This window comes from Chiloscyllium plagiosum, chromosome 19 (genome assembly GCF_004010195.1).
Source record: "Chiloscyllium plagiosum isolate BGI_BamShark_2017 chromosome 19, ASM401019v2, whole genome shotgun sequence".
Lineage (NCBI taxonomy): Eukaryota > Metazoa > Chordata > Chondrichthyes > Orectolobiformes > Hemiscylliidae > Chiloscyllium > Chiloscyllium plagiosum.
Window position 1 is genome coordinate 54,273,913 of NC_057728.1, and position 13,296 is coordinate 54,287,208.

The 13,296-nt window shown below is 36.9% G+C and overlaps 1 protein-coding gene across 5 annotated transcripts in view; it reads left to right on the plus strand.

Moving 5' to 3' along the window:
* The window catches only part of LOC122559826 (POC1 centriolar protein homolog A-like), a 120,547-nt gene that overhangs the window by 37,082 nt on the left and 70,169 nt on the right, over positions 1–13,296 (plus strand). For all 5 annotated transcript variants that reach the window (XM_043709917.1, XM_043709915.1, XM_043709913.1 and 2 more), the window contains 3 exons: positions 1,189–1,322; positions 1,712–1,780; positions 11,284–11,436. In XM_043709917.1, coding sequence (XP_043565852.1) covers positions 1,189–1,322; positions 1,712–1,780; positions 11,284–11,436 — 356 coding nt within the window. The remainder of the gene's footprint in view (positions 1–1,188; positions 1,323–1,711; positions 1,781–11,283; positions 11,437–13,296) is intronic.

Sequence of the window (13,296 nt, forward strand, 5' to 3'; positions counted from 1 at the left end):
AGAGGTTTACAAAATTATGAGGGGCATGGATAGGATAAATAGACAAAGTCTTTTCCCTGGGATCGGGGAGTCCAGAACTAGAGGGCATAGGTTTAGGGTGAGAGGGGAAAGATATAAAAGAGACCTAAGGAGCAACGTTTTCACGCAGAGGGTGGTACGTGTATGAAATGAGCTGCCAGAGGATGTGGTAGAGGCTGGTACAATTGCAACATTTAAGAGGCATCTGGATGGGTATATGAATAGGAAGGGTTTGGAGGGATATGGGCTGGGTGCTGACAGGTGGGACTAGATTGGGTTGGGATATCTAGTCGGCATGGACAGGTTGGACCGAAGGGTCTGTTTCCAAGCTGTACATCTCTATGACTCTCTAACTCTAAGTAATGATCTAAGCAAAAGCAATAAATGAGTCCTCTTGTATTGGTTTATAGTCTTGTAGCAAGTAATTAATAAATCATTAGCTTTCATTTTAAAAATCACAATAACTACACTTGCATGGAATTGTAATTATTGGGATAGCATGATTAAATCTATAATGATCATTTAATTTTAACGCATTGCTATTTACAGCATGGTGACATAAGAGCCTTATTGTGTCCAGGGAGGTGGTGGTATTGAGGTAATATAATTTGATTAATAACAGAGGCCCAGATTAATGCTCTGGGAATATGAATTTAAATCCCAGCACAACAGTTAATGAAATTTAAATTCATATCATAAATCTGAAATATAATGCCAGTTTCAGTAATGGTCACCGTAACAACTACCATCGATTCCCATAAAATCCCAATTGGTTCACTAATGTGCTTCAGAGGAGGAAATCTGCCGTCCTTACCTGGTTTGGCTTACATGTTTCTCGATTACTATCAGCAATATTGTTGGCTCTTAACTGCTCTGGTGAAAAGGCCAAGTAAGTCCCTCAGTTCAAAAGCAATTAGCGATGGGCAAATACTGGCCTTGACAATGACTGCCACATTCCATGAAGATTTTTTTAAAATGTTCAGTAATTGTGTACCCAGTAAAAAATCTGATCATATGTGTGTATTTAATGTGGCCACCTGCAAAACAGTCTCATCACAGTGCAGCAAGTTAAGTCTAGGAATTCTAATTGTTCCTTTTTTTAGGAAGCTCATAAATAATTGATTTTGTATAACTCATTAAGTCTGTCTGACCATCCTGCCTTCTAAACAGTCCACAGTGCTTCAGTGAACTGCTTGTCTTTTCATCCTTCTGGTAACTATCTTATCACTGCATCGAGTGATTGTACTCTCAAGATAATGGATTTGTTGGAAGGAAGATTGCTTTACACTCTTCATGGACACCAGGTGAAAATAGTGACACATTATAAAGTGAAACTATTATGTATTTAGTTCTTTATAGTCTTTATAGTTCTCCAATTGCTCTGTCATCTGATTCTGATTTACTTTTAAATCAGAATAAACCATTAGTGTTAAATCAGTAAATAAACTCAGCTGGGAAACTTGTACAAATTTGCTCCCTTCCAAAGGGATCTTGTGAAATGGCAGAAAACCTCTCAAAATGCGAAGTCACTTATATGTTTATTTATACTCTAATAGCTGTAAAGCAGTTTCATTTATAGTTCTTTCTTAGAAAGGTATTATAGAAATGTGCATTAACATGACAAGTCTGAATGAAATGAAAACTTAATTATAAACTGCTCTTCAATAGACTAAACAAGTAATTTTTGTTTTAGGGCCCTGTACTTGCTGTAACATTTTCTAGGCATGGAGAGTATTTTGCTTCTGGTGGAAGTGATTCACAGGTTTGACATTTTCTTTCTTATAATAATTAGTTTTGTCTGCTAAAGCAATAAAAGTTCATACAATAATGGAGGCTTGGCAAGTGTAATAACTTCCTTTCTCATAGTTTTTATTCCCAAAATCACAAGACTGGGATTTTCCATATAATTGGTGGAAAATCATGGGCTGAGAGCCTGACAGTTCCTGGCTGATACTCCATGTACTTGTAGTTCCCTCCATTCTCAGCAGCCATGCCCTCCTAACTCTCATCTATCCTTGAACGAAAACATTGTTTTTGTGCTGGATTCTCACCTCTGAGCAGAGGCACAGTGTGAAATATTTTCTTGTTTAAAAGACTATATACAATAGGGCTATGTATATTTATTTTTATATGCTTTACCAAGCAAAAAGGCTTGTTTAGTTTCAATGCTTTGAAACATTGTTTTGTATCTTTTTGATACTGTCACTCAGCAATATGAAAATGCTCATTTAGTTTGGATGGCAAAAGGGAACAGTTAAACATGGCATCCTCCCTTTATCTCTAATATGTGTAGCTGTACAGATTGTAAATCCATTAGCTTTAGTGTTCCAGAATTCCATAGATTTTAGAGTAGTCCCCATGGATTGAGAAAATGCTAATGCAACCATGCTGATCAAGGAAAAGGAGAAAAGGATGAATTAGCCTGACATCATTAGGGAAATGCTTGGAATAAATTATTAAGAACATGGTAAGACAGCATTCAAAATTATATGATTAGGTAGAAATAACACAGATTTATGAAAATAAACTTGTGTTAATCTCTTTTTTGAGGTAATAATTAGCAATTTGGATAAGGAGTAGCCAATGCATGTGGTGTGTTTGGATTTTCAAAGCAAGTCTTCAATAAAGGTAAAACACTATAGGTTATTGCTTAAAATTAGGCATATGTTATTGAGGGTGACAGTTTAGAATGGATTAAGGATTGGTTATCAGACAGGAGTAGTTAAGTAGAAAGGAACAGTTCACTTTCATGTTGGCTGACTGGAGCCAGCACAGTTTCCCCAAGGATTAGTACTAGGGCCTTAGTTACTTGCAGTCTGTAATCAATATTTAGATGAAGGGATGAAGTTTACATGACTCCAAGCCTGATGGTGAATTAGGAACTAAGGTACAGAGCTTTTCCATGGCAATAACTTTGACAATAATTCACTCATACACATTCCTCCAGATCTCCTGACTCTCGAACTGTGTTCCAGTTGTCCTTTTGTTGTGCTCAAACAAATAGGAGTAGGATCATGCAGCCCTTGAGCCTACTCAGCGATTTCTAAATTACAACCTTTCATCTACATCAAAGCATTTTTCCATGATACTTCCATTTCCCTTGATTTCATTAGTATTTAGAAATTGACTGAGTTGAACACAGAAATCAATTAATGAGTTTCCACAGCCGTCTACAAAATTTGAATGTTTCGTTAGTGAGTGAAGCTGATCAATTAATGCCAAACACCTGTTTACCCTTAAATATGTAATTGACTTGGTAGTAACAGTATAATATATCAAACTTTGTGTCTAAATTTGCTGACATTAATGTGTTATGACACAGCAGTGAACCCTACTGTTAATTAAAACAAACACCCAGAAAAGCCCGCCTCGCATCCTAGTCTGTTAAAATGAGTGACAAAGAATTCCCCAAATTCCACTATTTAAAGAAAATATCAATTTATCCTTTAACTCCAAAGGTAAACATTAAACAACAACTATTTACAACTCTTAATCCCCCTTTCTCTTAACTCTTTATTACCTGCATCCAACCTTATAACAAAATACTGTTTCAATTTTTAAAAAAGTTAAAATTACATCAACTTAATTTCAAAACCACGCAGCGGCTATTGTCTTTGGTGTCTTGTCTTCCGCTGAAGATCTCCCTGGGTCGTCGCCTTACTTTTTACTGCACATGTGTTTCATGTGAAAAGGTACCTTTGATAGAGTATTTCCTAATTTCTTGGCAGTTGCACTGTCTGCAATTTTCAAAACGCCTGCATTTTTGCATTCCTAACATCGGATCATCTCGTTGGTTCGATTTTGGCAAAACAATAAATTCAAAAGCGATCGAGTTTTAGTATCCTGGGGCATACTTTAAACCGGTTAAATTCAAATTGTTGTCAAAATTGCAACCAACTCTGGTATCTATTTCACAGCCAAATGTTACATATTTTCAATTTTCCAGTACACTCTGAGACTGTTGTCTAGTCATGTACACAGGTGCTTGCTTGTAAGCTCTCAGTGCAGAACAAATTTCACTCTCTCTTAAAGGTACAGTACACACCTTCAACTTCATAACAAATGTTCGGTGAAAAGTAAACAGTGACGAGGACGCAAAGAGGCACAGTTAAGTGAGTGGAAAAGAATATGCCAGATGAAAATAATTTGAGCAAGTGTTGAGGATGAATACTCTGGATGAAAAAATAAAGTATCATATTTTTGAATAGTGAAAGATTGGAGATCTTTGGCATGCAGAAGAATTTGGATGTCAATGTACAAATCCAGAAGTTTTACTGCAATTCTAAAATACTTTGTAGGATTGCACCTGGAGTACTGTGTACAAATTTGGTCTCTAAAACTAAAGTAGAATTGAAGAGATTGTAACAAAGATGCAAGGTTCCTGGAACGAGGCGGTTTTCCCAAGAGGAGAGTTTGGGTAAACTGGGTCTATCGTCCTTGCAGTTTAAAAGAATGAGGTAATCTCATTGCAACATATAAAATTATAACTTTAGGTTAGGTGCTGAAGAATGTTTCCCATTATAGGGGAATCTAGAACTATTTGTCACTGTCTCAGAATAAATGGTTGCTGCTTATGGATTAAGGTAAGGAGAAATTTATTCATGCAGTGTCATTGATCTTTGAAATTCTTTATACCAGAGGTATTTGGATTTTTGATACTAAACCTCCTGCCTCACCTTTGCCCTTGGCTCAGTTCATCTCTTGGTGGAACCTTCAACTAGACTCAACTATTCCAATTCATTTCTGATTAATTCTCCTCTCATCTAACCTCCACATATTTGAAGCTGTCAAAAACTGTTGATATAACTCGTAACGAGTTATGTTCCCCAATTGCTTTAAACTCAAGTTGACCTGTGACCTAACTGCTCTTACAAAGCAATCCCTTAATTACTGATGATATGTTCAAGATCTGTTCAGTTGGTGTGCATTGCACTAGCACAAAATGTATGATAAAACTACAATTTTAGACAATTGACCTAACCATTATATAGTTAATCAGAATATGTCCCAGCAATGTGTTGGCATAGTTTCAACTTTTATGTTAGCACTGTAAATTAAGTGGTTAATTTCTTAAGGAGGTTCTTTTTAAAGACAAATTAATCACAGAAGCTAAGCAAACAAATTTTAAGCTCCTATTGATACAAATGCAAATACCTCAATTTTCTAACTAAATGTCTGAATGCTCCAATTTAGTAAATTTTCACTCAAAATTAGTTTACAGGAAAAATGCCACAGTTATTTTCCTCAGTTGGAGCACTCCTCAACTTTCTCAGTGTGAGGAAACACAAGCAATTTCTCATGAAACCAGTTCTCATAATTTGACACTCCCAATTGTTGGAAACATCATGATGCAACTGTTCCAAGACCAATATATTTCTTATAAAACTCGGTTCTCAAAATTGAATGCAGTACTGCAACTGGAGTGACATAGTCATCGAGAAGAGATGGGAGGTGATAGTCACGAATAATACGACACAGCTTACCTTTGGATCTTTTTGTTAAATAAATCTTTGTTCCTTATGAACACAGTGAGCAGAGTTAAGGAGCTAATTAGCACATCAAGTATTTTTATTGCTTCAATACATGTATACAAGATATATATAGTGCTAATCACTGACTCTCAAATAACCAAAAAGCCAGTTCTTTTACCTTTTTTTTAAATCTAATAAAGATCTGACTAATTTAAATTCTGCAAATTTTACTTTTGGTTTGCACTTTTGGATTAGGTAAATCAATTATTTTTGTTCTTCGCAGTAAATAATTCAGCTTGAAATTTTCAACTTAAATCCATGTAATTGTATTCAGCAAATTATAGCGATCAACAATGTAACCAGAAACAGGAAATGAAATTTTAGATAATATTTTATCAGTAGTAAAACAAATTTGAATAAAATTAATGCAGTAATTGAATCAATTAAATATAGGGTTGAGTTTTAGATATTTACTTGAGGCAGCCCTATTCTAAGTTATTAATTTTAGCTTAAGCTGACAAAATTACTGATTGCAAGAGTTTTAAAAAAAAAGACATTTCAAATCATTATACAGCCAGTCCGATTTTCCTCCTCTTTCTTTCAGTTGAATGGAAGGTATCAAGTTATATAATGTTTTAAAAATTCTGCTATTAACCCTGTGTGCTTTGGTGCTGGCCAGTCACTTTTCAAGAGATACTATCTTCATGATAAAGCCTTGCCATAAAGCTATCACGCATTTGTTCCTATTAAACTGCATGTGTAAACTGATCTCAACTGGATACTTGGGAAGCAATAGATTGGGTTATATAGTGTATGCATATTTGGTTGCATCAATGTCGGGCACATATTTCCAATTGCAACAAGACCAGACCTAGAGGCCATAAATATGAGACAGTCATTGATAAGTTTGATAGTGAATTCAGGAGAAACTTAATTACCCAGATGATGGCTAAAATACCAAATTCCTCGTCATAAAAAAGTACTTAAGGTAACTAGTTAAGATGCATATAAATTGAACCTGGATAAACACTTGACGAAAGAATTAGAAGGTTATGTTGACATATGATGAAGGATAGGAGAAGCTTCATGTGGACCATGAAAACCAGCATGGACCTGTTGGGCTGAATGTTGTCATCCATCTGCAATAGAAAATTGGAAAGGGCTGGGAACGGGTTCCTTTTCTGTCTTGACCATGTTAGAGTCAGATGAGGACTGGAATGCCCCCCTCTTTGTTTGACCACCATGGAATTTTTTTTTAAACAAAAAACCTGTCCTTTCAGTTGATATTTAACTGCTTCACACTGTGAATGTAAAAGATACATACAAATTAGTTTCCACACTCCTTTTAGAAGGAAAGGAAAATAATCTTTATTTTACTTAACATCCAATCTAATTGAAAATAATGAGTTTTCTAATTGTCACTCATCCTTTCAGACATGCAGACAAGTATAAACTACCAAGTGACAGATTAGATTGAATAGTTTTCAGAAGTCCAAAAATAAATTAGTTTTATGTGGATTGAGTAGATTGATGCCTTGGATGGTTTCAGACTAGGCGCACTGATCTTTCTGAATTCTATAGTAAGACAATTTAAAATTTTGGAAAGTTTCTATTTGGTCTTCTAAAGTTAGCTGCTGAGTTGGGTTTGGACACAGCCCATAACAGATAAGTGGTCAACAATAGACAAGGCTCAACCTTTCATGAATGGTGCAACAGTGCTTATTCAAGATCCTTCCTCGATTACGTCTTTCCTTCTCTTATGCATCTTAATGAAAAGCAGTTCCTTAAAACGCAAAAGGGAATTAGTTGGATTATCAAATAGAATGGTCCTCTCTCAACAACTGAGCAGTTACCCAACATGGCCATGAGAAGTGAATTCCAGGTCCATGACTTAGATATTATTAAAATACAGCTATAACTAAGTTCCCTTCTCAGCCAGAGTGTCTTGTTCAGAATAAATAGGTCCAATGTCTGTTTCCATGTCCAGTTGAATAGCTGGTTGTCTAAAAACTTTGTGAAAGATGCTGGAAGTGAACCAATAACTCTAAAAGGTGATTGCCCTTGTTTTTTTTTTCTATATGGTGTGGCTCCATTACAATGGCTTTATAATTTACTGGGGGTACAGTTGTGTTAATGTTCAGCCATTTAGAAGCTGCTGTTTTAGTCCACTAATGTGGTATTATTCAGTTTTCTTTGTAAACTCCATCAGTGATTTAAATCCAATAAATAAATTTCGTCATTTTCGATATAAAGCATGGCTGTGTCACAATAATTAAATGACGTCTGAAATGAAACCTAAAACTCAAGTGAGAAATTAACTTCAGTACCGTACTACTTCAGCTGTACTAAAATCATTTAAAATCCTTTTGCAACAGTAAATACATTTTCGTCTTCGTATCTCTGTATGAGAGTGACCTGTTTTGTGTTGAACTTCAAATAATGGAACTGGTAGCTAGAGACATAGAGATGTACACCATGGAAACAGTCCAACCCGTCCATGCCGACCAGATATGCCAACCCAATCTAGTCCCACCTGCCAGCACCCTGCCCATATCCCTCCAAACCCTTCCTATTCATATACCCATCCAAATGCCTCTTAAATGTTGCAATTGTACCAGCCTCCACCACTTCCTCCCAATCTCTAAATCAGGTTAGAAGCACACTCTTGTAGATCTATTATCTTAATATCTATGGTGGGAATCTACTGCTACCCTTTTTATAAAGGAAATAACTCAAACATGTAGCAAAAACAAAAGCCATAAATCCATTCAAACATGGGGTTACGAAAGGTGAATGGGAACTAGCAAATTTAATGGAATTCTTTGATCTTTATGTTGATTTCATGTTTTGACCTTTTAGAAAACATTTCATCAGGCCCTAACGGAGTTCTGGCTGAACTAAAGCCTCATATGTCCTAAGATTAAAATGAGAGTTGAATCATTATTGGATAGGCAACGCTAAGAAGCTGCTTTCAATGGTCACAGCTCTGGCTGTGACAAATGGAGCCCTCTGAGCATAACTTTGAGGTGCATGGTATTTTGAACATTTGCTATTGGGTCTTTGTATTCTAAGAATATCTATAGATGACAAAGCTTTGTAGCAAGTGTGGTACAAAACAATGTAATGACTCTTGTAATTGAACAAATAAATAGAGTTTAGAATTGAGAACTAGATGTCACTGCAAAAGCCAACCACATAAAAATCATAATGAAATTTATCTCAAAATAAAGTCAGTATGCTTGTAATTGTTTGCTATCACTTTTGAAATATCTTAATACATGTTGCAGTAATTGTCAAAGAAGGTAGAATATTGACTACTATTTAGATCCATCGGTCATGAATGTAATTAATATTGAATGTCTAAAGCATTATTGAAATAACACAGTAACTACAGTGATCTGCTAAAGCATGAAGGCAATTGAAAGAACTTAGTAGTTCAATTAGGACAAGTACTGACTTGAAACAGGTTCGCAAAATGAATATTGCAGTTTAAGATGAAAGAACTGGGGTACTGGTCTTGCTGTTGGCCCTTGTAATTTAGAGACGCTTTGCATCGAGATGGGTATCGTCTTTTGGATGAACTGTAAAATAGTGCCATTGTCTGCCACGTCCGGGCATACAGTGCAGGATCCCATGGCACTATTTGAAGAAAAGGAAGTTTCTTCCATTTTCCTACTCAGCATCTATCTCTCAACCATCATTAAAACACAATTGTGAATTATTTCATTGCCGTTTATGGGGGCTTGCCCTATGCAATTTGAGTCCTATATTAACTACAGTAACTACATTTAAAAAGCGTTAAAGACATACAAAGTATTCTGAAGTATTCCTAAACCAGATGACAAGGTCATTTCACAAAAAGGGTCATTTTCACAGAATCCCTACAATGTGGGATTTGGGCCATCAAGTCCACACCAACCCTCTGTGAATCATCCCACTCAGACTCACACCCCCCCCCCCCCCCCCATCCCTATAACCCTGCATCTCCCATGGCCAATCCACCTAACATGCACATCTTTGGACAGTGGGAAGAAGCCAGAGTACCCAGAGGAAACCCACGCAGACACCAGAAGTATGTGCAAACTCCACATAGGCGCTCATCAAAAGTAGAATTGAAGCCAGGACCCTGGCACTGAGCGATAGTAGTGCTCACCACTGAACCACCATGCCACTCAAAATTTTTTCCACAATTTTCTGAACTATTTTAAACTTTAAATATTTTTTAAGAAAAGGCTTCACTACCTTTAAGAGAAAGATAGGAGGAAGGTCAGACAGGGAGGGTTTCAGTCACTCACTGCCTGCTACCGTGTGTATTTACTGCCTTTATCAATTCTAAAACTTACTTCTGCAAATGTAAGATTTCACCAGCATGGGGTTTGAATTCTATATATACAGTAAAAATACATGCAAGCAAATACAGAAAGATCCTACCTTAGAGCAAAACATGATGACAAAGAAGCTGCACATATTCTCATTGAGAAAAATAAAACAGACTGAAATGTGATTTTTTTTTCAAGCATTTGGTCAGGAAGGGAATCGGTGAAATCCATCTGAAGAATTTATTTGTGTTGAGACGCTTAGGGGCTAGATGTAGGTTTAATGTTAGGCAGTTTTGTTTTTGCCAAGTGCTTTCCAGAGAGCATGTCTTTTTCCGGCTAGGCTGGATTCAATTTACACGGGTGGAAAGAAACTATCCAGATTTACTTTTATCTAATTAGCCTGGGCTTTTCATGAGGTAGTTTTGTGTCTCAGCTCAGTCTCTTCAATTATGTTGTAATCCATCAGACATTACAACTAAATGAGATAAGCTAGATGGATCAAAGGGGCTTTTCCCATCCGACATTCTCATTTATTAAAAATGTTCACATGGGATCTTCATTCTAATAGATCTGTTATTATTCTAATTAAGTAACTGCATCAATGCATGAGGTTGAGTAATGTAATCTTACTGGGTCTTGTATTTGAAAATTAGTTGGGTAAGATTGAGAAAAACAATCTTAAAGATTTTAACTAACAATTGTATCCAATCAGTTTACTACAAAATTGCCATTCAATTTTACCAGCACGTGGATTATATTTCTTGATTCCTTCTTTGTTTTAAGCCTGCTTAGATTAGATTAGATTACTTACAGTGTGGAAACAGGCCCTTCGGCCCAACAAGTCCACACCGACCCGCCGAAGCGCAACCCACCCATACCCCTACATTTACCCCTTATCTAACACTACGGAGAATTTAGCATGGCCAATTCACCTGACCTGCACATCTTTGTGACTGTGGGAGGAAACCGGAGCACCCGGAGGAAACCCACGCAGACACTGGGAGAATGTGCAAACTCCACACAGTCAGTCGCCTGAGGCGGGAATTGAACCCGGGTCTCTGGTGCTGTGAGGCAGCAGTGCTAACCACTGTGCCACCGTGCCGCCCACTTAGAGCTATACATGATGCTTTGCAATCAATTAAAACTCAACTAATATTACCAGAGGTAGTACAGTTATTCATTTATCATTCTGCAATTGAACAGAATTTTATTAGGCTTCTCAGATGTGCTTACTAATGTTATAATTGGATACTTGTTAACTTGCATTTAAGCCTGACATCATCTATGACAAAGCTGCCTTCTTGCTTAGTACCAATCCACCACCTCCAACATTCTTTCCCTTCACCACAGATGCACAATGGCGGCAATGTGCACTATTTATAAGATGCACTGCAGTAACTTACCAAGACTGCTTCAACAGCACATTCTAAACATATTGGATCTACCATTTAATCAAAAACAAATTTGTTTTGCAGGTGTTGGTATGGAAGACAAATTTTGACAGTATTCCTTATAACAAGGTTCTGAAAAGCCTTAGTGTAAGAACAAATCCTGACCCTGCTCCTCATATCACTGATATTCACCCAAGAATTCCTCATCTGCATACTTCAGGACCTCAGTTGATTCAGGTAATTGTATTATACACCAATTTGCCTAGCAGCTAATTCAAACAGATGAAACTGTATGAAGTTCATTAATGTAAAGTGAGGATCACTGAAACAATATGTGAATGATCTAATATATTCTTGAAAGTAGTAACTTTGTATTATGTGTATGAGTAAAATGAATAGAAAATAATTGACTGACTAATTGATACCTTAAATTCATTTGGTGAAAGGGTTTATTAATTACAGATGTTATTTGAAACCCAATGTTGAATGAATATTGTTTCTCATGCATACATTCTTTTATTCATATATGGGATGTGAGCATCATTGGCTGGGTTAATATTTATTGTCCATCTCTAATTGCCCAGAAGAAAGCTGCCACCTTGAACCTCTGCAATCTGTGTACTTGGGAAAATGAGTTTCAGGGTTTTCAACCGGTAATGCTGAAGGGATAGTAGTATAGATCCAAGTCAGGTTGGTGTGTGGCTTGGAGGGGATCTTGCAGGTGGTGGTGTACCCATGCATCAGCTGCCCTTGTCCTCCTTGATGATAGAGCCTACATGTTTAGAATGTCCTGTTGAAGGAGTCTTGGTAAGTTACTGTAGGGCATCTCGTAAATGGTGCACATTGCTGACGTGCATCTGTGGTGAAGGGAAAGAATGTTGGAGGTGATGGATTTGTGCCAAGCAAGAGGGCATCTTTGTCATAGATGGTGTCAGGCTTTTTAGAATGTTTTTGGAGTTGTGCTCATCCAGCAAAGTGGCAAGTATTCTATCACAGTCCTGACTTGTGTTGTGACTGGTTGACCGGCTGAGGGGAAACAGGAGATGAGTTATTTGTCATAAAATTCCACCTGTTCTAGTAATCACCGTATTTATATGGCTGGTCCAGTTCCATTTCTGGTCAGTAGTAATCCCTAGGATGCTGATAGTGGAATATTAAGTGAACATGCCTTAAGTGCCTCTGAACGTCAAGGGGTAATGATGAGATTCTGTCTTGTTGGAAATTTTCATTGCCATCTTGTATGATATGAATGTTACTTAATAATTATCAGCATAAGTCTATATTTTGTCCAGATCTTGCTGCATGTGGACATGGATTGCTGCGGTATCTGGGGAATTGTAAATGGTACGGAGCATTGTACAACCATCAATGAACATCCCCACTTCTGACCTTATGACAGAGGGCAGTTATCAAAAAAGCAGATTGTTAGCCTAGGATACACAAAAACAAGAATAGGCCACCTATCCTTTCACTCCTACTCCACTACTCAATACAATCATGGTTGATCTAATTTTAATCTCAACTCTATATTCCTGCATATCACCTCCAATGTTTTTTATCCCCTTGGAAATCAAGAATCTATCCACCTCTGCCTCAATATTTGAAGATTCTACATCCAATGTCATTTGAGGAACAGAATTTCAAATATTCTCAATCCCAGAGACCAAGAAAATGCTTCCTCATCTCTGTCTTAAATGAGTGACCCCTTATTTTCAAACTGTGACCGTTAGTTCTTAGCTGTTTCTTTTTGTTTTATATGGCATTTGAAAATAAATTTATTATGACTTATGATGTTTAAATCATGATGTTAACCCTGACAATGAATCACTTGGCAGAAAATATAGTTCCTCTTCTTGGTTTAACTGTGCCAAAATATATTTGAAATCACAAGCTTTTGGAATGCGGCCCCTTCATCAGGTGAAGTGAAAAAGAAGATCACACAGACACAGAATTTATAGTTAAAAACAATGACTGCAGATGCTGGAAACCAGATTCTAGATTAGTGGTGCTGGAAGAGCACAGCAGTTCAGGCAGCATCCGAGGAGCAGTAAAATCGACGTTTCAGGCAAAAGCCCTTCATCAGGAATAAAGGCAGAG